Source organism: Dendrobates tinctorius, unplaced genomic scaffold (genome assembly GCF_039654945.1).
Source record: "Dendrobates tinctorius isolate UK_male_01 unplaced genomic scaffold, ASM3965494v1 ptg000006l, whole genome shotgun sequence".
Lineage (NCBI taxonomy): Eukaryota > Metazoa > Chordata > Amphibia > Anura > Dendrobatidae > Dendrobates > Dendrobates tinctorius.
The window spans coordinates 12843560-12869515 of NW_027361674.1; the positions used below are offsets into that span (position 1 = coordinate 12843560).

At 43.1% G+C, this 25956-nt stretch overlaps 1 protein-coding gene across 5 annotated transcripts in view; it reads right to left on the reverse strand.

The window, feature by feature from the left end:
* Positions 1 to 25956, reverse strand: part of SYNE2 (spectrin repeat containing nuclear envelope protein 2) — a 553640-nt gene that overhangs the window by 19096 nt on the left and 508588 nt on the right. For 4 of the 5 annotated variants that reach the window (XM_073570820.1, XM_073570812.1, XM_073570838.1 and 1 more), the window contains 8 exons: positions 10183 to 10345; positions 8978 to 9165; positions 7201 to 7351; positions 6502 to 6684; positions 6126 to 6263; positions 5533 to 5727; positions 5130 to 5409; positions 4946 to 5014 (listed from right to left, as the gene is read on the reverse strand). In XM_073570820.1, coding sequence (XP_073426921.1) covers positions 4946 to 5014; positions 5130 to 5409; positions 5533 to 5727; positions 6126 to 6263; positions 6502 to 6684; positions 7201 to 7351; positions 8978 to 9165; positions 10183 to 10345 — 1367 coding nt within the window. The remainder of the gene's footprint in view (positions 1 to 4945; positions 5015 to 5129; positions 5410 to 5532; positions 5728 to 6125; positions 6264 to 6501; positions 6685 to 7200; positions 7352 to 8977; positions 9166 to 10182; positions 10346 to 25956) is intronic. The other variant, XM_073570828.1, reaches the window with a different exon arrangement.

Consider the following 25956-nt stretch of genomic DNA (forward strand, 5'->3'; position numbering starts at 1 on the left):
TGTCTGATGAAACACGAAGAGCAGCGATTATGGACTATATTAGGAAGCAGGGACCGGATGTGATATGCCTGCAAAAGACACATTTGATTAAGGAGAAGGTGGAAGTGTTGAAGAGACGATGGATTGGGAGGGCATATGACTCCACGTACTCCTCATATGCCAGGAGGGTCTCGTTGTTGATGGGAGCATCCACACCCTTTGAGGAAATTGAAAGCCATGTTGACAGTGAAGGTCAATATGCTTTTGTAATCTGTAAAATTTATGAACTATTGTTATGTATGGTGGCCATATACATAGCACCTCCGGACTCGGGGAAGAAGATCCAGGAGGTGATAAGAGTTGTACAAAAGGGGTGCGGGACTACCGTTATTAATTGTCGATTTTAATAATGTGATGGATGAGGGATGGGATAAGCACAAACAAGAAATAGGAAAGGGTGGCCGGAAACTGACATCATTTGGGAACTATGTGAAAGAGCTTGGAATGGTAGACCTGTGGAGGGTAAGGAGTGAGGATGTGGTGTGTTACTCCTGCTATTCTACTACTCATGGATCTCTCTCACGAATTGATTTGGCGCTAGGTAATGAATTGTTGACACAATTGATTTATGGCGTGGAATATCTTCCGAGAGTGATCTCGGACCATAAACCTCTGGAGCTGCTTATTAAAAAGACCGGGAGGTGGTCCAGACAGGGGAGTGGTGGAGGCTCCATCCACTATGGTTGCAACATATTAATATGGAAGCAATAAAGGGGGAGTTAGATGAATATTGGCAGATCAATGAAGGTAGTACTGACAGGTGAATGGTGTGGGATGCCATGAAGGTATATTTGAGGGGTCTTGTGTTTCGAGAAATTTTTAGATGCAAGTCTAAAACTAAATCAGAAGACAGGGCAGTGATGGAGGCTTTAGAAAGGGCGGAAAGGGAGCCGATAGTGAACCCGTCAGTGGAGAGTCAGAACGGGCTTAAGAAAGCTCAGGAGAGAGTCAACGAACTATATATAAAGTATCACTTGAATGGTAACCAGTGCGAAACGCACGTCGGGACAGAGGGACATCCAGGGATCTCCACCAGCTGCCACTGGTAGGTACCAGAGATTAGTGCCTTCATATTCTTAAATTTCCATTTATGTATTGGTACCGTTAGGAGGATTTTCAGGGAGTTAGTTGAACACCAGCTAGTTTACGTAAAACATGCCTAATGGTGGTTTATTATAATAGGACATGATGGGTGTTGCCTTCCCTATATTATCTTTTGTGCGCAATTATGAATAATGGGTATTGGTTTGTGTTTATGGCACATACGCTTTTTGCTGTAGTGGGATTTCCCACGGACTATTAAGTCACTCTTTAACTTGGTTCAGCACCTTTCTTTTTTACAAGTTTTTTTTTGTATGGTTATTTGGTATGTTAATAAAAAATGAAATTTTAACTTCTATACCATTGTGTGGTACCCAATTTTGCTCACTTTGGTTACCATTCAAGTGATACTATTGTACTGTGGTATATTACCCTCAAATGAGGACAAATAAATTGTATTGGGCAACTTTTTGTGATTATATAAAGAAAGTAGAGAGGAAAAGAGCTTTCCAGAAGGCACGATTCTACGAGGAGGGTGAAAGGGTGGGGCATTTGCTATCAGTAGTGTCGGCAGCACAGAGGGAATCCTCATTTGTAGACAAGCTGAAGACGGAAGAGGGGACGGAGGTGGTGGATTCGGAGGATATACTGGAAGATTTAAGACACTTATGAGTCAGGAGCCTTATCGGCAGAGATGGAAGGATTTCTTGGGGCGGCGGGACTCCCTAGGATTGCAGAGAGTGACAGGAGGAGACTGGAAGAGAGTATAACACAGGAGGAGGTTGAAACAGCTATAATGTCTATGACAAATAATAGGGCTCCGGGGGCGGTCTATAAACAGTTGGTTGAGATGGTAGCACCTAGATTAAAGGCGGTCTTTGAGGAGGCTTTGGAGAGTGGTGCACTGCTGTTGTCCATGAGGGAGGCTGTGGTAGTGGTCATCCCTAAGGAAGGTAAAGATCCGATGTTGGCAGAGTCCCATTTCGTTGCTGACGGCGGATGTAAAAATTCTGGCCAAAAGATTAACGAGTGTGGTGCAAGATCCTGTCCACCCCGATCAATCTGGATTCATGCTGAATAGGTCTACAGCAATAAGAATACAAAGACTTTCTTAATTTGCAGCTGCTGTCAGATAACAAGCGTGGTAGTATCGTTGGATGAGCGTAAAGCATTCAACAGCATCGAATGGAGATATCTTTGGAAGGTGTTGGAGTGCTTGGGATTTGGACCAACCTTCATATCATGGATGTGGCTGCTGTACACATCCCCAACTGCTAGGGTTAGGGTTAACGGGCAGACATCTAGACAATTCGTTCTTCATAGGGGGACCAGAAAGGGGTGTCCGCTGTCTCTGCTGCCTTGCCTTTTGCGTTGGCAGTGGAGCCCTTGGAGCAGACAATTATATAAGCAGCATCGATCAAGGGGTTTAAATGTGGACCTATAGAGGAAAAAATAGCTTTATACGCAGATGATGTGCTGCTTTTCCTGGAAGACCCTGATGAGTCCTTGCGGGGTATGATGAGCATCCTTGGGAGATTTGGGGCTATGTCAGGCCTGAAAATTAATTGGGAGAAATCCAACATTCTAGTTGTGGATGGTAATGGTGTTAACCTTAGGATAAAGGGAGATGGTAGTAGGTTGACGGTTGTGCGGCAGTTCAAGTACATGGGCATTCGGATATTTATCCCGCTCTCGAGCTATATAGACCTGAATCTGATCCTGCTATTGGGTAAGTTCAGAAACAGAGTGGGGGCGCGGTGTAGATTACATCTATCGGTAGTAAGAAGGACAAATCTGATTAAAATGGTGCTGATGCCTCAGGTGTTGTACGTGCTGCATAATGCCCCCATATGGTTACCTAAGCAGTGGTTCCGTACAATCAATTCTATATTTAGGGATCATGTGTGGGGGAAAAAAGAACCGAGAATTAGAATGGAAATATTACAGAGGCCCAAAGATGAGGGGGAGCTGGCAGTCCCGAGACCGTGGATTTATTATCTAGCAGCTCAGGGCCAACATCTGAGGGGATGGAGAGAGACAGAAGGCACGGTCTCGGTGTGGCGAAAATTGACTCGGGTACTGGGGAGAGACTCATTGGTTCAAGGACTGGAGGCAGGTAGTTTTAGAAAACTGGGATTGTCATGCCCCACTCTGGCCCAGGTACACAAAGTGTGGGAGGAGATTAAAAGGATTAGGGGAGTGGAGGCCATGACTAATTATTCCCCTATATGGCAAAATCGAAAACTGCTGGAATTTGACAAAATGGGGGAATTTAAAAACTGGATGAGGAAAGGAATTCAATACATGGCTTAATTACAGGACTCGCGAGGACTAGTGACTTTTGAGAAACTACAGGAGGAATCTGAGTTATCTGAGACTTGTGGATTCCAGTATAGACAGCTGTGTCACGCTTACATAGCGCAGAGTAAGACGGTTTCTATGAGGGTCCAAAAAGACATATTGGTGAACTTTGTGTGTAGTGATGGGGGAACAAAAGCAGTTATGTCAGGTATTTATAAGGACTTAATGCACACCTTTTTAATCAATTACACGATTAAGGCTAAAGAGAAGTGGGAAGACGAATTGGGACCAATAGAGGAGGATAAGTGGGAGGCGATTATGGAATATATACCCCAACTGCCACTGAGTGAGCCAGGTAGACTCTCACAAATATATGTGCTCCATTGAGTATATAGAACACCTAAAAGACTATATAGGGCAGGACTGAGACAGACTTCTGAATGCCCTCGTTGTCAGGCTGATGGGACCGGGATCTTATGTTGTGGCAGTGCTCCAGACTGGACTCATACTGAACAGTGGTTATTAACACCATAGAGGGAGTGTATGACTGTAGAATAGAGAGGGATCCCGTGTCTGTATTTTGGGTTATGTGGAGGAGATTCAGATTCAAAATCATTTTAAATTGGCGATAGCTAGGTTGTTATACATTGCTCGCAAATTAATAGCTAGGCATTGGATAAATGAAGAACCGCCGACGATACAAGAATTTTTTAGACAATCAGACTTTATTGTAAATATGAAAAAAGGTATTTATGCCAAAAGAAAAAGGGGAAAAACGTTCAATGCATTGTGGACACTGTGGGTGGAGAGAAAATGTTCCCGAAAGGAGGATGTACTTCTGAGTATTTGTTCCTGATGTTTCTATAAGGAGGTAGAAGGGAGGGAGGCGATGCGTTGTAATTGAAAATATGTGACCTTGTTGGACGTTGTAATGTCTGGAATCTGTTTCTTTGTTTGAATTTCGTTAATAAAAATCGATCTGATTAAAGAAAAAAAATTTCGCTTTTCTTTTGTTTACAGCTCATTGCCTAGGAGATTGACCATCTATGCTGACTAGCTTGTAAGCACTACGCTGAAGCAGGATGTAACAGCGCGATCCTGCAATCCTGGAAAGATGCAAAACAGTGCTTACAAGCTCAAAAGAAAGGAGCTTGTAAGCGCTGCACTTGTTCTGCTATCTAGCAGTGGTGGTCGATTTTCAAGGAAACAAATGAAGTGTTAATATCTCAAGAACTGCTGAAAATTTTAATAAGCAGTAAACTCCAAAATTTCTTGTATTTACAAGCACTACCTGACAAAATCCATCTATTAAGATGGGAATAACTCTTTAAATTTCCATATATCCCAAGCACATGAGCTAACATCCCAAACGCTGAATGGAACTCCTCTTAGTCGTCATAGAAGTGTGCAACCACAATGAGATGTCCATAGTCTTGGGAAATATAGCGCTCACACAAAGCAAAAGAGGAAACGGCGCAAATGAGGGAACATGAGGTGGGGGAAAATAAGCGTGCATCACAGCAATGGTGCCGGTATGAGACACATGCATTGGGCAGGGGCCTACCAGAAGATGCTTGGACAGTTTTTGTTGTCATTATGACATAGGCTTCTGGGCTTTCAGCAATTTCTACATCTGAAAGAAAATAATGTCATTTGTTTCCTCGCACGATATTTCAGGACAAACTGGAGAAAAAGAAGCGGGAGATATTTAGATGTGAAATCAGCAACTTAATAGAGATGAAGTTTACCTGATAAGTGGTTGTAGTAGGCTCCCTCCTCCTCATTTTCATGCATGGAAGAGCCTCCAACATCTACAGTTGGATCCCATTCCAAGGGGATGGAGTCAACGCTGACGGGGGTTTCTCGACCAGATCTCTCATGTGGAAGAGTTGGGGGCATTAAATGGCAAAGCGATTGGTGGGATGGGTCAACATCTGGTATTGTGGTGTGCCAGGACGAGTTCTGGATCTCTCGGGAATCTTCCCCATCGGTATCGTTTTCTGACATTTCACGCTCTTCTTCTAAATTCTTAAAATGTATGAGAACATATGATTATTATGTTGCATTGCTCAATTTTATGAATAGGTGCTTGTTGCGGGTTAACAGAAGATTGCCGATGCAATGACCAGTACAGTCAAAGCAGGGTCTTACCAAATTTCTTGAAGTTAGCCTTTCATGGAACCTGTACACCCGTCCAAACACTTCTTGGCAATATCTATGAATCTCTTCCAGTTCATCCTCAATGACCACAGCGTCCATCGCTTCACTTTTCTGAATCAACTGCTCCCCAAAAACAATCAGCTGATCAATTTTATCAGTGTTTAGTGTTATTTCTTGTTTGAAGCCCTAAAGGATGAGGATAGATGTAATAATGAATATATTGGCCCAAATTGGGGTAAGGTTGGGTTCACACAAAGAAATTGCCAAGCTATGCCCCATCCGGCCAACGTACAGCCACATCCACCCAAGGTACAGTCAAGTTTCCGGTTCCATGTTCAGCTCCACGCATATGACAGCTTAGCGGACATGTGCAGTAGATGGCTGCCATTACAGGCACGATTCTCATCCGTAAAATGGAATCGTGCATGCAGTGATTTTTCTTTCCCATAAGGTCCATGTGGAAATTCACTCATGTACTAACTCATTGGCCAATATAGGTCACTGCGTTGTCTGTGTGTAGTTGTGTAAACCAAGCCTATGAAAACTTAAAACAGAGATAGTAGCTTCATCATTTTAATATTTACTATTAACTGTTGCATTTTTTCCTCGATGTCGCTTTCCGAGAAGTGCTCCACGTTTGTAAGCTGCAAGTCCATCTCTGTGAGCCATACGAGGATGCTGTCTCTCGTTCCCTCAAAGTCTTCTCTTTGGCTTGTAAAGTGCTGGGTTAAAAATAAAAAAAGCAAAAAAACTTAGGCATTTTCTAATATGCGGTATTTAGTATTTTCTAAGAATAAATTAAAGTTACACATTCAATTAGCGGATACTTCTTGAGATGAAGATGCCGCAAGTTGCTCTTTTCAGGAGTGGACGGATGCTCACCATAACAAAATGGAACAATACAGCTCGAGCCTCATCCATCTAAAAGGTAATAATATAATAGCACAGCCTCCTCCTTACCTTGAGCCTCCTCAGGATGGACGTCACTCTCTTCTGAAGCTGGTCCCACCTCTGATTGCCTTCATGCACCATCTGCTTCAGTCTGCTGGCTGCGTCAGTGCGGTTCTCGCGAGCCAACCTCCTGTACTGCTTGTTGATTAGCTCTAGATGAGTAAGACGCTCATGGATCTGCCTCTGAAATGCCTAAAATTCACACCAAAAACAAAATACAATTTTATGGACAGAGTTAAATGATTTCATGTAATAGATTATACAGGTCAGAAAAAAAATATTTTTTTTTCCCTGCACAGCACTACTTCCGTGCATGGGCGGTGCATGTTCTTTGTGAAAACAAAACAGATCCTTTTCCAGTGAGCCCATCCCCTTTAGAGTCTAGATACACCACGGCACAGTTTGTTTTTTTAATTGTATTTGTTCCTTTGCTTCCTAAATGCAAAGTGAAGAGACTTTTTAAATGGTAGACATTTTTTAATGAGAACTATTTTGCTGCAGACAATATACATGCTGCATTGGAAGTCTAGAAGATAAAAAGAAAACCATGTTCATTTGTAGGGTCCTCCATGTCTGATTATAGTTAGCATAAACATTGTACCACATGTATGTTAAGCGAAAGACCTAGTATGAAACTAGAGGCGATATAATGCGTAAAAGTAGACATATCTAGTAATAAAATAAAAACACGTCAAGTACAATACAAACCTCAAACTTCTTCTGTTCCTCTTTGGCTTTTGTGTACAATACATCAGAGGAATCTGGAGAAGCAGCCATTGCTTCCGCTTCTTTAAGCCATTCATCAAATCGGGAGTAGTCCTCTAAAAATTTCTGCCACAGACGACAGGTTTCCTCAATCCTGCCAAGAAGTCACAAGAACATTAGATTCTCATGTAGCATATATCATAGAAGCATGTTACATGGAGATAAGCTTTGCCAGGATCTATTGTCGGCATCACTCAAACTTATCTTCATTTGTCTAAAGTTGATTATGCACATCGATGTCAGCAAACCTGCAGAATCTGGAGGGAACGTCTAATGGCAGTCTCCCAAAGTCAGAGTAGAGTAGAGAAAAGAAGGAGAGAGATAGAGTAGAGCAAAGGAGAGAGGTAGAGCAAAGAAGACAGGTAGAGTAGAGCAAAGAAGAGAGGCAGAGCAAAGAAGAGAGGCAGAGCAAAGAAGAGAGGCAGAGCAAAGGAGAGAGGCAGAGCAAAGGAGAGAGGCAGAGCAAAGGAGAGAGGCAGAGTAGAGCAAAGGAGAGAGGCAGAGTAGAGCAAAGGAGAGAGGCAGAGTAGAGCAAAGGAGAGAGGCAGAGTAGAGCAAAGGAGAGAGGCAGAGAAAAGAAGGGCAGTAGAGCAAAGAAGAGAGGTAGAGTAGAGCAAAGAAGAGAGGTAGAGTATAGCAAAGGAGATGTCATGCTACTGCAGTGTATTATAGCGCAACCTCCACCAGGGGGTGCTGGTGAGGGAAGAGAGGTTGCACACACAGCGTAGCCACACTAAGCAGTAGCACAAGCGCCACCAGGTGGCGAAAGAGTGGTCAGACGAGCCGAGTCAGGAGCAGAAGTACCAGAGGTCACAGCAGTAAAAGTGATCAGAAACAAGCCAGGGGATCAGCAACGGTCGGAAGCGGATAAGACAAAGACAGAAGCAGGTCCGAATGCAAGCCAAGTCAAAACCAGGGAGTCAGCAAACTTACAGGGAAACACTGACTCAGGACAGACAGAGGGAATAAACAGACACGGGGCAAGTCAGGGATCACAGCAGGACAAATCAGGATATACCAGAGTCAGATACACACGCCGAAGGCAGAACTATAGCTGACACCGCCTGCAGGATGCAGCGGAGCTAAATAGCAAACCTGAAACCAGACTGAGGCTGAGAAAAGTTAACCCCTGAAATGACCAGACCGGGAACAAGGAAAGACCGGACTCAAAACCCGGTCTGGATCATGACAGGAGAGAGGTAGAGTAGAGAAAATAAGAGGTAGAGTGGAGCAAAGAAGAGAGGCAGAATAGGGCAAACGAGAGAGGCAGAATAGAGCAAGGAGAGAGATAGAGCAAAGGAGAGAGGTAGAGTAGAGCAAAGAAGAGAGGTAGAGCAAAGAAGACATGTAGAGTAGAGCAAAGAAGACATGTAGAATACAGCAAAGAAGAGAGGTAGAATAGAGCAAAGAAGGACAGTAGAGTAAAGAATAGAGTGAGAAAAACAAGACAAGAAGAGCAGGCAGCCGGATATTTAACATGCCCAAGCCTTATGTTCTCAAGAGCAATAAGCCCCAGCCAGAGATGTCTAGCAGTAGCTTATTCCCCTCACCCCATGCATGAATCTCTATTGATCAGGGAATTGAGGAGGAATGGCTGTCTGACAAACATTCTTCTGGCTGCCATCTATGGTGAATGACCATATTACTGCAAAAAGTAACTCGTATTTCCAGACAAAATACAAAATAAACAAAAAAAAAAAAACATTCAGTCAGTACTCACCGCATTCTTCTCTCCATAGACATAGAACAGATATTTCTCCATCGTTTATCGAGGCTCCTTGTGGTCTGCTGTATGGAATCACATTCTGTCTCATTAGCGCAGGCGTCTGTGTCGTGCAGCAGGCGCTCGCAGATATTTAACACAGATGCCACTCCGGGGCTGTGCACCTCAATGTCCTTCTGCAAGTCCTGAGAGTAGAAAATGAGGCTCAATAACAACAACAGAAATCAAACGGAAGAAGACATTATACGCGTCACATATGGGACTGAAACAATGGTGGGAAGGTGACAATCTGTGGTCTTGCAAGAAGCGATATAACAGTATTATAGAAAACTGCAGTGAACAACTCAAAGTTTTAGCTGATGGAGGAGCAGGTGACCAGATCTTTCCATCAGTCTTCTCCAATCGAAAGATTGCTGGAGAAGATGGTCAGGTCTGGTCACATGCTCTTGCTTCAGAAGCCATTTTGGTGACAGGAGCTCTGTGCAGTCTGTGGCATCAACATCAGGAGAACCTTATACATTAGCAAGTGACACAAAAACCAACATATTTGTGAAAATAAAGAAAGTAGACAGTCCCTTTAAGAAATTCTCTGAAGGACCATTCTAAACCCTTGTTGGACCAACTTCACCACTTAAGAACCAGCGGATCCCCTCGTAGTCTCTTATAATTATCCATATGCCTTTACGGATGAGGATACCGTTCATATGATTTTTTTTTTTTCAAAAGCATGTATTTTATGCTAAAAATGTTTTTCTTTTTGAAATTGGGTTTCATTAAAAGTTTTACACAGTGTGCCCTTTCACAGCCTCTGTACAGAATGAGTCACTTGAAAAACCATCAGTGAGTTTTTTCTATCAAATCATAACTTATATCTGCCCTTCAAGGAGCTTTCTAAGCTGATTTAAGATCACATGAAGCTGCAGCTCTACTTTGATGTGGTCATTAATCAGCAGAAAAGAGCTCGGTAAAAAACGGAAAAAAGCTCTGACAAAACGATCTCACTGATGGATTTTTAGGTAACTCATTCGTCAGCCAGCTAAACGATGCAAAATTTTTAATGAAACTAGTTTGCAAAAAATATTTTAGCCCAACAGATAAAGAAAAATGTGGCAAATTTGAAGTGTATATGGATGGCCAATGTGTCACATTCTCAAGTTAGCACAACGTTCTTTGAGAAAGTTTCAGAAAACATGTGAACTTGCCCTTTGTTCCTCGAGCTTCTTGTTTATCTCCTGCTCATCGCAGATACTGTAGATGACGGGCTTTGATAGTTCAGACTCTATACGAGCCAGCCACGTGCGCAGGTTACTCATGTTTTTGTACAGCTGCTGGATGGTTACGAGTGTCTCCTTTAGTTTCTTTACACTGCGGAAAGTAAAAACCAAAAGTCAAACCAAAAACTAATTTCCCAATTTCCTCCACGCTGCGGAGTAGCGTCCACAACCGTAATAAGGGATGCGACACTGGCAGCACCGAGCTCAGAAGTCACAGCCTGGAGCTCATCCCTGGTCATTACTGACCCCAGAAGGAACTGCAATAAGGGATGTGACACCAGCAGCACCGAGCTCAAAAGTCACAGCCTGGAGCTCAGCCCCAGTCATTACTGACCCCAGAGGAAACCACAATAAGGCATGTAACACGGCAGCACCGAGGTCAGAATTCACTGTCTGGAGCTCAGCCCTGGTCATTACTGATCCCAAAAGGAACCGCAATAAGGGATGTGACACCAGGATCACCGAGCTCAAAAGTCACAGCCTGGAGCTCAGCCCCGGTCATTACTAATCCCAAAAGGAACCGCAATAAGGGATGAGACACCGGCAGCACCGAGCTCTGAAGTCACAAGCCTGGAGCTCAGCGCCGGTCATTACTGACCCCAGAGGGAACCACCATAAGGGACCTGACACCTGCATCACAGAGCTCAGAAGTCACATTCTGAAGCTCAGCCCCAGTCATTACTGACCTCAGAGGGAACCCCACAGGACAAGGCAAGAAATTCACTGCTGCCAGGAATTGGGCCACAATTTTCCCTCTAAGTTTTTTGCATGCCATTGCCAGGTATAGGACGTATAAAGGGGCAGGTTTATAGAGAATATAGGGGCAGGTAGAGGGTGTACAGAGGGGCAGGTATAGAGTATGTAGGGGCAATTATAGGGCATATATAAGGACAGGTATATAGAGAATGGAGGGGCAGGTATGTAGCGTATAGAGGGGCAGGTATGGAGAATATAAGGGCAATTATAGGGCGTATATAGGGGCAGGTATATAGAGTATAGAGGAGCAGGTATATAGAGTATAGACGAGCAGGTATAGAGTATATAGGGGCAATTATAGGGAGTATTTATAGAGAATATAGGGGCAGGTATATAAACTATGTAGGGGCAACTATAGGGCATATATAGGGGAAGGAATTTATAGAAAATATATGAGCAGGTATAGAGTATATATGGGCAACTATAAAATATATAGGAGCAGGTGAAGGGTATATAATGGCAAGTTTAGAGTATATAAGGACAGGTATAGAGTACAGGGCATATAGAGGCAGCCATAGCTATATGACATAATAGTCACAGCATGGCACCTGGCATAGACAGGACTGGAATCAGATGGGAATATAGAACACAATGGAGAACACCCTTATTGATACCAGGTTTTAGGTGAAATGCTGCAGTGTTTTACAGTAATATGGCTCCGTGTAGTCGGTCATCTGTCGCTTTTTTACACTGCATGAGCTGTTAACAGATTCCCTTAAAGAAGAACAACTCTAACCTTCTTTCATCTTCCAGAAACAGCGGCAATCTGGCAAACTGGCTGTTGGGTATTACAGTTCAGCCCCATTCACTTGAACAAAAAACAAAACAAAACAAAACAAACAAACAAACTTGTAATACCTCATTCTGCCTATTGAGACGAGTGGCGCTATTTCTGAAGAAAAAAAATAGCAAAACATCCTGATATACCCCATGTATTGTATCCTGTGTCGTAGGAGCCATTATCTCCTCATATATAAGAACGTTCTCTACAATGAACTTTACCTCCAAGAACACACGCTTCAGGGTCACCAACCTGCTCACATTTAGCTATTAAATACGCAGATAATAACTGGACGGTTACACATTAACCTCGAAGAATGGCGGCAGATATCGTTAACCCATTACATCCCTGTAATGCGAGACTAGACGTGTGGGGAGGACAATCATGCACGCAGTCATGTGGCGGAGTACAAGGGCCTGCAATGCAGCAGCATGGCAGCAGATCGCACTCAGAAATGATAAAATAAAAGCTAGCTATAAGGACACAAAGGGACCCTGCATCCTACTGCGGCCCCCCACCCGCGTCTGCGTGTGTCGGAGACCTGTATACAGGGGTAATGATAAACATATGGCGATGCCTTACCATAAAAGCAAAAAGGGATTATATCCGCGGTGTGCACAAGACTATGATGGATCCTGCATCATTCCCCCAGGTGAGATGTGAGCAGTCCCCACATCAGACATGATCATGGCAGTGGCAGGCAAGACAGGAGTCAGAACCTGCATCTCCTGTGACAGCCATTCATTCATTCATGGGTCTGCACACAGGCACAGTCTCCGATCAGCCCTCTTTAGTAGGGGGATGGGTTCCTGTCTGTGCCTGTGTGCAGGGAGGGACGTCACATCAGGAAAGGGAACGCTGCACTTACTGTCACAATCCGTTACACCGCATCCTTAGGATTATCAGCAGCATCACTCCAGGAGCAGTGGCGTCACCCCCCAAAGAAAGGAGGAAACCCCTCCCTGTACCATGGCCTACTTATTCTCTACATACATACAAGGATCACACACAGCGCCTGCTCGCAGCGACGGCCATCATGGAAGACGTAGGATACAACAGGGAAACTAACATGCACAATAAAAAAAAAAAAAAATATTACATATTAAATTGGAAATACTGGATTTTAAAATGTCCATATTATTTTATTTGGGTCCGTACAGTAATGAGCAGGTGAGAGGACTGCGACCATAAGATCTCCTTGAGACAGTCGCCAAATAGCACAAAACGGTCGGACAGTGGGAATAGTCACAAAGAGTCTTAATCCTCATTTCCCACTGGTGCGATGATTTTATTGCATATTGAATATACAAGAAAAGTTGTCTCCAGCGACCACAGGAAATATGATTCTTAAAACGTGACGTTTATTTGATCATCATAGTAAAAAGCACAGATATGCAGATATGGGCAATCCTAGTGCAAGGATAATCCTACATGTTTCAACCTACACGGTCTTAATAATGGATCCTTGATTAAGACTGTGTAAGATGAAACATGTAGGATTTTCCTTGCACTGAGATTGCCCATATCTGCATATCTGTGCTTTTTAACATGATCTAATATATACACTCACTGGCCACTTTATTAGGTACACCTGTCCAACTGTGTGTTAAGACTTAATTTCTAATCAGCCAATCACATGGCGGCAACTCAGTGCATTTAGGCATGTAGACATGGTCAAGACAATCTCCTGCAGTTCAAACCGAGCATCAGTATGGGGAAGAAAGGTGATTTGAGTGCCTTTGAACGTGGCATGATTGTTGGTGCCAGAAGGGCTGGTCTGAGAATTTCAGAAACTGCTGATCTACTGGGATTTTCACGCACAACCATCTCTAGGGTTTACAGAGAATGGTCCGAAAAAGAAAAAAAATCCAGTGAGCGGCAGTTCTGTGGCCGGAAATGCCATGTTGATGCCAGAGGTCAGAGGAGAATGGGCAGACTGGTTCGAGCTGATAGAAAGGCAACAGTGACTCAAATTGCCACCCGTTACAACCAAGGTAGGCAGAAGAGCATCTCTGAACGCACAGTGCGTCGAACTTTGAGGCAGATGGGCTACAGCAGCAGAAGACCACACTGGGTACCACTCCTCTCAGCTAAGAACAGGAAACTGAGGCTACAATTTGCACAAGCTCATCGAAATTGGACAGTAGAAGATTGGAAAAACGTTGCCTGGTCTGATGAGTCTCGATTTCTGCTGCGACATTCAGATGGTAGGGTCAGAATTTGGCGTAAACAACATGAAAGCATGGATCCATCCTGCCTTGTATCAACGGTTCAGGCTGGTGGTGGTGGTGTCATGGTGTGGGGAATTTTTTCTGGGCACTCTTTGGGCCCCTTGGTACCAATTGAGCATCGTTGCAACGCCACAGCCTACCTGAGTATTGTTGCTGACCATGTCCATCCCTTTATGACCACAATGTACCCAACATCTGATGGCTACTTTCAGCAGGATAATGCGCCATGTCATAAAGCTCGAATCATCTCAGATTGGTTTCTTGAACATGACAATGAGTTTACTGTACTCAAATGGCCTCCTCAGTCACCAGATCTCAATCCAATAGAGCATCTTTGGGATGTGGTGGAACGGGAGATTCGCATCAGGGATGTGCAGCCGACAAATCTGCGCCAACTGTGTGATGCCATCATGTCAATATGGTCCAAAATCTCTGAGGAATGCTTCCAGCACCTTGTTGAATCTCTGCCACGAAGAATTGAGGCAGTTCTGAAGGCAAAAGGGGGTCCAACCCCTTACTAGCATGGTGTACCTAATAAAGTGGCCAGTGAGTGTACTTACCTTGTAATGTCTTCACATCCTGTTCCGTCCAGATGTGTCCAGATCCCAGAATTCCAAGCGGTGGAAGTTCACCGACAGCAATATTGGGACACCCAAGTGATGGGTGTCTCAATATAGAAACTGCTGGTGGTACCAGCCTCTTGCGCAGTACCACCTTGGGAACACCGTAGCACCACACACACACACACACTGTATACGCACCACACACACACACACACACACACACACACTGCATACGCACCACACACACACTGTATATGCCGTATGCACCACACACACACTGTATACGCCGTACGCAGGCTCTTGAGCGGTACCACCAGCAGAACACAGTTGCGAACACACCGCCGCCGGGATCAGCCGAATGATTCACTGACCGCTGCCATCTTTGTACAGGAGGAGCGCATGCGCGGTTTTAATGTGACCGCCGCTATCTGATTTACTGAACCTGTGTGATTTCTGCGTAGGCGCAGTGAATCATTCGGCTGATCCTGGCGGCGGAGACAGCTCAAATGAGAGAACACATGAGGGAAGAAGACAGCACAGTGGTATAGAGAGAGCAGACAAGGGGGTAGAGCACATGGGATGCACAGGTCAAAGAAGAGAGCACATGAAAGGAGAAGACAGAAGATGGGTGAGAGAGACAGCGCACAGGGGTGAGAGAGACAGAGCACAGGGGGGAGACAGCTCAAACAGGACAGCACATGAGGGGAGAACACAGCACAGGAAGGAGAGAGACGGTAGACAAGGGGGATAGCATATGGGGTAGACAGGTCAAAGAAGAGAGCACAGATGAAAGAAGACAGCACATGGGGAAAGAGAGAGTGGATAGGTGGGTGAGCACATGGGAGGGAGAGATTCTCAACGCTGCAAAGCCTGCCCCCATTGTGACATTACCGCCCTCCCGACGTGGTAGTATCGGGCCTCCTTCTAGTCATCAAATAAACGTCAAGTTTTAAGAATCATATTTCCTGTGGTCGCTGGAGACAACTTTTGTTGTACATTGGATTTCTATACCGCCGGGACCAGGGAAGCTCCGTGCGCCGATGAAAAGCCAAGGAACCTGGACATAACGGGGTGAGCTGAACGTTTTTGATTTTATTGCATAGGGTCGCAGTCAGACGGCTGTATAAATTGGACCGAGATTTTAACGCAGTACATGGACTGGCCGGCGGCCCTCCCAACATGACGCAACATCCTTTTCCATCCTCTAGATCGTGTAAAATCAGAGCTGTTAATCAGGGAAGAGGTGGAAACTGGAAGGGTACACTTCCCCGATTAACAGCTCTGATTTTACACGATCTAGATGATGGAAACGGATGGATAACAAGTGGTGCACTGATCCGTTTGGCCCTGCTATGGTGCACTGAGTGCCTGTGCTTGGTCGGAACAGTCATTTTCTGCTGACAGACTCCCTTGACAATGTGCACTGTATGCCTGGCTGAATTTGGCCTTGGAGTATGTATGTAATCCTTGCACCATGACATGGTTCCTGCACATATTATTCATGGCACCATCTCCTGATGGCAGCAAACGTCCACTGAGTGCTTTTTTTTTTTTTTTTTTTTTTTTTTTTAAGAAATGTCACTTGGCTCTGATCCTAATGAAGCTTTGTGGTCTTTTAATCCCGTCTGTAGCAAACTTGTAGGCAGAGTGCTTCCTCATCAATGGAGGCCTTAAAAGGGTAATTTCCATCTTCATAGAAACATATTGCCAGATACTGCTTGTAGATACAAGCAACTTTGAAATTCACTATTTATTACATTTTTCAGCCGTTCATGAGACACCTTTCTTTACAACTCATTGCCTTGAAGACAGACCAATGTTGCTGGGCAGAAAAACATGTGCAGCGCTTACAAGCTCTTCTCTATTGAGTTTGTAAGCACTGTTTAGAAGCTGGAGAACAAAGTTACCTCCTAATCCCAGCCAGACAGCAGCAGTGGTCGGTCTCCTTGGGAAAAGCACCATTCACAAGTCCTGTCACGGGTTGCAGAATTTTGGTGTGGAAACCTCATTTAAATCTACCATGTTGCTTTAAAGGGTTCTCCGGCACCGAAGTCATCACTGATGGCGTAGAGTCTAAGCCTACCTTCCGAAATAAAAAAAAATGCTACATTTAATTCCTCATGAAGCTGTGTGCATTTTTTTTTTCATAGCCAAAAAAATGCCAAGGCCAAACATCACTCTGAAGTTCACAATGCCGTGTGAAATACGCGATGTGGCAATTTTCGTGTGCGGTTTTAGGGTTAGTAGCATTTTTGTCCAAAAAGCAGCAAGTGGTGGGTATACAGATGGTATACAGATGTAGTTAAAAAAATAGGAAAATGTATAATTAATATATAATATATATAGATTATAATATATATAAATTATAATATATTACATTATATTATATATATATTTTACATAAAAAAAGAACGCAGCACACCATGTTGGTTTTCAATAAAGTGTTTTTTTATTAGCCCATATGGCTATGTGCCCATGCAGCAGGGTTTCGGTTCAGTAAGTGTGAACCTTAGTAAAGCATTACAATGGTGATAGGTGAATGCCTTTTAAAGCATACAATTTACAATGGTAATTTACAATAATAAGACAGTATTCACTGTATAAAATACAATCGCAAGGATTGTGTCATCATTAGAAAGGGCAAATATAGTGCAATGTGCGAAAAATTGTAATGCTTGAAAAAGGTTCACACTTACGTTGATGGACTATTTGGAGGTTGGGTATGTACCTGGAGGGCCTGCACCTGAATCTTTTTTCTATTTTGTGCTGTTTTTTCAATTTTGTTCTATACATACTTACTGGAATTAGCGTGCACAAATATTTTGTTTTTTACTTTTATTTTATTTTTAAAAAAAAAAATGTTTTTTTGCTTCACCATGATTGAAATCGGTGGTGAGACCAATATGCCCACTGCATTCAGTTACACCTTAGAGGATGAGGAAAGAATCTTTGCATCAATTGAAGGCAATGCCACTTTTTTGGATGTTCCATCTGTTGTGGACTTAAAATGCAAGTATACATATGAGAAAAAAACGTATTATTACATTCCTGTTACATCTAACTTAAGGGAAAATTATAAATATAAAGTAAAGAGACGTAAATGGGTGAGAGACATGGAGGATTATCGTATGGGGAAGATCTACAATTGGTAAAATGACTCTAGCAAAATGTATAGAGGAAAGAAATTGCCTAATAAACCAGAGACACAAAGGCCTCAACTAGAGGAATGCATCGGAGGATTAGAAAAGGAGGGAGACAGCATCACCGTGGACAAAAAAAGAAAAACATCAGAAGACATGGATCAACCCACAAAGACCTGCAGTGACCAAAAAAAAAGGACTAGATCTTGTGGCAAACCTTTCATTTAGATTACTGTCTGTTGAAATGGATGTTTTTGTCAAAGGGGCTTTCATATAGCCCTCGCAGTCATGTTAACTGGTTTAAGCTAGAAAAGAAACTCTATAGGTTCCTTAGGCAACTAAAATTTTAATACTGGTTTTCTGATCATAGGACAAATGCTGTTGTTAATGTTGTTTGTACACAGGATATCACAATATTAGAGAAAAATGTGGGTACCTTTAAATTACGCGACTATGATTTGTCTAACAAGAGTGATTTCATACCAATAGTTAAGGTGCCTGCTATTGAAGCATTCATTTTACCAGTTGCAAAACATTTCTTTAAGCATACAGAGAGAGACTTATCCTTTATGATTATAGACCAGATCCCTCCCTTGAGAAGAGGGGGTGACCGAATTAAATTATTAAAGATTAGAGAACTGGAGTGGATCAAATAATTGAACACATTGAAACCTTTTGGATGAAATGTGGAATATAAATTACAGCTTACTCTATAAAATTGCTTTGTTGTATTTCTTGGATTGAATTGTTCTTTTCCTTGTCTTTGGTGTAATTTTTAGGTATTAATATTGCCTATTTTATATTTTTCTAGACTCTCCAGCGGCAGCGGATTGAATTTAGAAGACATGACTCCCCTTTTATTTGAGATGTTAATCTTGATTAATAGTGATAACAAAATATTTTTGTCGTCTATAAGGCTCAATAAATAAGAATATACGCGCAGTTCTTTTTCTTTTTTTGGCTTTAAAAAGGCTATATTATTAGATGTGCTGACATTGGGGTTTGACCCTATGTTGGTTTGGAGTGTGTCCAGTTCTGTGAGAATTTGTGTGTTGTGCTGTTAGCGGGGTGCGCCACGCTCTGCTCCATTTAGATATGGGTTACCTATCCTAGCTAATGGGAGGTGTTCCGATATTCTGGATATATCCAACCATTCATAGTCACCTTGTTTCGCTTTAAGCGATTTAATAAAAGCACTATATATTTCTTTAAGAATTTTTATATATGGCATTGTGATGTAGCATTGCAAGCCTATTATTGTAAGGACTCGCTATATTATGTGCATACGAGCGTTGATGCCTTCCCTTATGTAAAATGGGGTCGGTGTGCAAATGGAGCTACTGAGCATGAGCGACAGGAAACAGGTGTTTTCATTTGCTAATTTTGACCCTGCACTCTGAGCCTCTGGTGGTAACGCCGGTACACGGCGCGCTTTTTGTTTATTCTAATGGGGTGAGTCACGTCTATTTTCTATGTCTACAGCTACCGCTGATTACTAATCACTGTCCAATAACAGGACTTATGCTGATTGTAAATATTTTCATCATGAGTTTTATTTTTCGCACATTGCACTATATTTGCCCTTTCTAATGATGACACAATCCTTGTGATTGTATTTTATACAGTGTACACTGTCTTATTATTGTAAATTACCATTGTAAATTGTATGCTTTAAAAGACATTCACCTATCACCATTGTAATGCTTGATAAAGGTTCACACTTATTGAACCGAAACGTTGCTGCATGGGGACATAGCCATATGGGCTATTAAAAAAACACTTTATTGAAAACCAACATGGTGTGCTGTCTTCTTTTTTGATGGACTATTTGGAGGTTTGGTATGTACCTGGAGGGCTTGCACCCGAATCTTTTTTCTATTCTGTGCTGTTTTTTCAATTTTGTTTATATATATATATATATAACATATACATACATACATACACACTTAATATATAAATATTATATACAGCTCTGGCAAAAATTAAGAGACCACTGCACAGTTTTATAAAAATCAGCTTCTCTACATGTCTGACAGTCATTCCATTCCAGTGTCAGCTGAATTCCAACCAGAGTACACCTCATTCTACTTAATGTGCTTCTGATTAGGTGATCACCTGAACCAAATCTTATTTAACGAAGGAAAGTATAAAAAACCCTGCTGTGGTGTTCACAATCCTCTTGCAATAGGACAAGCTGGATGGCAAAACAAGTGCGCGTAATATCCCAATAGTAATAGGAATAAAAAAAATAATGTTTAACCATGCCAAAGGAGTTGAAAAGAAAAGTTTTGAGTGAGGAAAAGAAGGGCTCAATTCTGGCTTTACTAGCAGAGGGATACAGTGAGCGTCATGTTGCCTCCATCCTTAAAATTTCTAAGACAATAGTCCATTACACCAAGGTCAAGCAGCAGACATTGGAGACAACAAAGCTACAGATCTGCAGAGGGCGAAAACGACTCTCCACTGACCAGGATGACCGTCATCTTATTCAAATGTCACTCAGCAACTACAGGATGACATCAAGTAACCTACAAAAGGAATGGCAAATGGCAGCTGGGGTGAAACTGCAAGAACAATTTGTAACAGGGCTCAAGTCATGTAAAGCTAGAAAAAAGCCTTTCATTAATGAGAAGCAAACGGGAGCCAGGCTGAAGTTTGTCAAAGACAGTAAGGATTGGAACATAGAGGACTGGAGTAAAGAAGTCTTCTCTGATGAGCCTAATTTTCAGCTTTGAACAACACCTTGTCGTCTAATGATTAGACAGAGACCTGGAGAGGCGTACAAGCCACAGAGTTTTTCACCCACTGTGAAATTTGGTGGAGGATCAGTGATGATCTGGGGATGCTTCAAGGCTGGAATTGGGCAGGTTAATCTTTGCGAAGGACGTATCGATCAAGCCGAATACAAGGTTATCCTGAAAAAAAAGTTGATTCCTTCTGCTCAGGAAATGTTCCCCAACTCTGAGGACTGTTTTTTCCAGCAGGACAATGCACCATGCCACACAGCTACAGTTGTGGCCAAAAGTATTGACACCCCTGCAATTCTGTCAGATAATACTCAGTTTCTTCCTGAAAATGATTGCAAACACAAATTCTTTGGTATTATCTTCATTTAATTTGTCTTAAATGAAAAAACACAAAAGAGAATGAAGCAAAAAGTAAAACATTGATCAATTCACACAAAACTCCAAAAACGGGCCAGACAAAAGTATTGGCACCCTCAGCCTAATACTTGGTTGCACAACCTTTAGCCAAAATAACTGCGACCAACCGCTTCCGGTAACCATCAATGAGTTTCTTACAATGCTCTGCTGGAATTTTAGACCATTCTTCTTTGGCAAACTGCTCCAGGTCCCGAATATTTGAAAGGTGCCTTCTCCAAACTGCCATTTTTAGATCTCTCCACAGTTGTTCTATGGGATTCAGGTCTGGCCTCATTGCTGGCCACCTTAGAAGTCTCCAGTGCTTTCTCTCAAACCATTTTCTAGTGCTTTTTGAAGTGTGTTTTGGGTCATTGTCCTGCTGGAAGACCCTTTCTCACACTGGGCCCTACATTATGCTGCAAAATTTGTTGGTAGTCTTCCGACTTCATAATGCCATGCACATGGTCAAGCAGTCCAGTGCCAGAGGTAGCAAAGCAACCCCAAAACATCAGGGAACCTCCGCCATCTTTGACCGTAGGGACCGTGTTCTTTTCTTTGAATGCCTCTTTTTTTCTCCTGTAAATTCTATGTTGATGCCTTTGCCCAAAAAGCTCTACTTTTGTCTCATCTGACCAGAGAACATTCTTCCAAAATGTTTTAGGCTTTTTCAGGTAAGTTTTGGCTAACTCCAGCCTGGCTTTTTTGTGTCTCGGGGTAAGAAGTGGGGTCTTCCTGGGTCTCCTACCATACAGTCCCTTTTCATTCAGACGCCGACGGATAGTACGGGTTGACACTGTTGTACCCTCGGACTGCAGGGCAGCTTGAACTTGTTTGGATGTTAGTCGAGGTTCTTTATCCAACATCCGCACAATCTTGCGTTGAAATCTCTTGTCAATTTTTCTTTTCCGTCCACATCTAGGGAGGTTACCCACAGTGCCATGGGCTTTAAACTTCTTGATGACACTGCGCACGGTAGACACAGGAACATTCAGGTCTTTGGAGATGGACTTGTAGCCTTGAAATTGCTCATGCTTCCTCACAATTTGGTTTCTCAAGTCCTCAGACAGTTCTTTGGTCTTCTTTCTTTTCTCCATGCTCAATGTGGTACACACAAGGACACAGGACAGAGATTGAGTCAACTTTAATCCATGTCAACTGGCTGCAAGTGTGATTTAGTTATTGCCAACACCTGTTAGGTGCCACAGGTAAGTTACAGGTGTTGCTAATTACACAAATTAGAGAAGCATCACATGATTTTTCGAACAGTGCCAATACTTTTGTCCACCCTCTTTTTATGTTTGGTGTAGAATTATATCCAATTTGGCTTTGGACAATTCTTTTTGTGTTTTTTCATTTAAGACAAATTAAATGAAGATAACAATACCAAAGAATTTGTGTTTGCAATCATTTTCAGGAAGAAACTGAGTATTATCTGACAGAATTGCAGGGGTGTCAATACTTTTGGCCACAACTGTAGGTCAATCAATGTGTGGATGAAGGTCCACCACATCAAATCCCTGTCATAGCCAGCCCAATATCCAGACCTGAACCCCATTGAAATCTCTGGAATGTAATCAAGAGGAAGAAGGATAGTCACAAACCATCAAACAAAGAAGAACTGCTTACATTTTTGTACCAGAAGTGGCATAAGGTCACCCAAAAGCAGTGTGAAAGACTAGTGGAAAGCATGCCAAGACCCATGCCAAGCTGTGATTAAAAATCATGGTTATTCCACAAAATATTGATTTCAGAACTCTTCCTGAGTGAAACATTAGTATTGTTGTTTCTAAATGATATATATCGTCATAAGTGCTCAGACACTCATATTTGAGTCACATGCTGTCCATTTGCTTGTGATCCTCCTTGAGATGGTTCTACTACTTCATTGGAGTCCAGCCGTGTTTAATTAAACTGATAGGACTTGATTTGTGAAGGCACACACCTGTCTACATAAAGGCCCCTTCACACACAGCGATGTCGCTAGCGAGATCGCCGATTTTGTCACGCGCCAGCGAGATCGCTGTGTGTGACGGGGATCAGCGACCGCCCCCCCTCGCCGGTTGTCGCTGATCGTGCAGCATCGGCCTGGGCCGTTTTTCGATCGCTGGTCTCCCGCTGGCCAGCACGCATCGCTGCGTGTGGCAGCGTGAGACCAGTGATGCTGGTTTCTAATGTAAACATCGGGTACCATGGAAACCGGCGTACACGCTGAAACCAGCGTCGCTGATCCTGATCGCTGGGGTTGTCTAACGATGTCCCAGCGATCCCATCATGTCGGATCGTTGGTGGGATCGCTGGGACATCGTTATGTGTAACGGGGGGCTTAAGACCTCACAGCTCACAGTGCATATCGACCAAATGAGAACCATGAGATCAAAGGAACGGGCCAAGAAGCTCAGAGACAAAATTGTGACAAGGCACACATCTGGCGAAGGTTACAAAAGAATTTCTGCAGTACTCAATGTTCCTAAGAGCACAGTGGCCTCCATAATCCTTAAATGGAAGAAGTTTGGGACCACCACAAGTATTCTCTTCCTAGACCTGGCCGTCCAGCCAAACTGAGCAATTGTGTCAGAAGAGCCTTGGTGAGAGAGGTAAAGAAGAACACCAAGATCACTGTGGCTGAGCTCCACAGATGCAGTAGGGAGATGGGAGAACTGCAGCCCTCCACCACTCGAGCCTTTATGGCAGAGGTGTCCGAAGGAAGCCTCTCCTCAGTGCAAGACATATGAAAGCCCGCACAAAGTTTGCTAAAAACACATGAAGGACTCCCAGACAATGAGAAATGAGATTCTCTGGTCTGATCAGACAAAGATAGAACTTTTTGGTGATAATTCTAAGCAGTATGTGTGGAGAAAACCAGGCACTGCTCGTCACCTGCCCAATACAATGCCAACAGTGAAACATGGTGGTGGCAGCATCATGCTATGGGGGTGTTTTCCAGCTGCAGGGACAGGATGACTGGTTGCAATTGAAGGAAACATGAATGCGGCCAAGTACAGAGATATCCTGGTTGAAAAGCTCTTCCAGAGTGCTCTGGACCTCAGACTTGGCTGAAGGTTCACCTTCCAACAAGACAATCACCCTAAGCACACAGCTAAAATAACAAAGCAGTAGCTTCAGAACAACTCTGTGACCATTCTTGATTGGCCCAGCCAGAGCCCTGACCTAAACCCAATTGAGCATCTCTGGAGAGACCTGAAAATGGCTGTCCACCAACGTTCACCATCTAACCTGATGGAACTGGAGAGGATCTGCAAAGAAGAATTGCAGAGGATCCCCAAATCCAGGTGTGAGAAACTTGTTGCATCATTCCCAAGAAGACTCATGGCTGTACTAGATCAAAAGGGTGCATCTACTCAATACTGAGCAAAGCGTCAGCATACTTATGACCATGTGATATTTCAGTTTTGCTTTTTTAATAAATTTGTAAAAATTTCTACATTTCTGCTTTTTTTCAGTCAAGATGGGGTACATTAATGAGAAAAAAATGAACTTTTTAGAATTTACCAAATGGCTGCAATGAAACAGAGTGAAACATTTAACCCCTTCCTGACATGAGACGTACTATCCCGTCCATGGGACCCGGGCCCCTATGCCCATGGACGGGATAGTACGTCTACCGCGATCAGCGGCGCCCACGTGCTGAACGAGGCCGGGTGTCAGCTGATTATCACAGCTGACACCCGGCACAATGTGTCAGGGGCGGTTACGGACCGCCCCGACACGTTAACCCCTTGCACACCGCGATCAAACATGATCGCGGTGTACCGGGGGTTAAAGGGAAGCATCGGCAGGGAGGGGGCTCCCTCCTTGCTTCCCTGAGCCCCCACGGCAGAGCAATGTGCAGCGCTGCTGCCGGGGTCTCCTTTCCTGCAGGCCCCCGAATCCAAGATGGCGACGGGGGCCTTCGGGGCCTGCAGGAAGCTGGCTTCCTCAGTGCCTGCAAAGCGCAGGCATGAGGAAGCCTTCTGCAGTGCCTGTGACAGATTGCTGATCTGTCACAGTGATCTGTGATGTGACAGATCAGCGATCTGTCACAGGACAGTGATGTCCCACCTGGGACTATTAAATAAATTAAAAAAAAAAAAAATCGCCAAATAAATTAGAAAAAAAAAAAAATATTCCCCAAAATAAATCCATTTTTTAGAAATAAAAAAACAAAACAATAAAAGTACACATATTAGGTATCACCGCGTCTGTAACGACCCGCCCTATAAAACTGTCCCATTAGTTAACCCCTTTAGTGAACCCCTTACAAAATAAAAAACGAAGCAAAAAATAATGATTTATTATCATACCGCCAAACAAAAAGTGTAATAACGCGCGATCAAAAAGACGCATATAAATATCCATGGTACCGCTGAAAACGTCATCTTGTCCCGCAAAAAACGAGCTGCCACACAGCATCATCCGCAAAAAAATAAAAAAGTTATAGCTCGCAGAATAAAGCGATGCAAAAATTATTATTTTTTATATAAAATAGTTTTCATTGCATAAAACCGACAAAAACATAAAAAAACGACCTAAATAAGGTATCTCTGTAAGCGTACTGACCCGAAGAATAAAACCGCTTTATCAATTTTATCGCACGCGGAACAGTGTAAACGCACCCCCCCAAAAGAAATTAATGAAACGCTGGTTTTTGTTCATTCTGCGTCACAAAAATCGGAATAAAAAGCGATCAAAAAATGTCACGTGCCCGAAAATGGTACCAATAAAAACGTCAACTCGTCCCGCAAAAAATAAGACCTCACATGACTCGGTGGGTCAAAATACGGAAAAATTAGAGCTCTCAATATGTGGTGATGCAAAAACTATTTTTACAATAAAAAGCGTCTTTTAGCGTGTGAAAGCCGCCAAACATAAAAACCGCCATAAATAGTAAATCAAACCCCCCGTTATCACCCCCTTAGTTAGGGAAAAATAATAAAATAAAAAAAAATGTATTTATTTCCATTTTTCCATTAGGGCTAGGGTTAGGACTAGGGTTAGGGCTGAGATTAGGGTTAGGGGTGTGTTGGGGTTCGGGTTGGAGTTAGAATTGGGGGTTTCCACTGTTTGGGCACATCAGGGGCTCTCCAAATG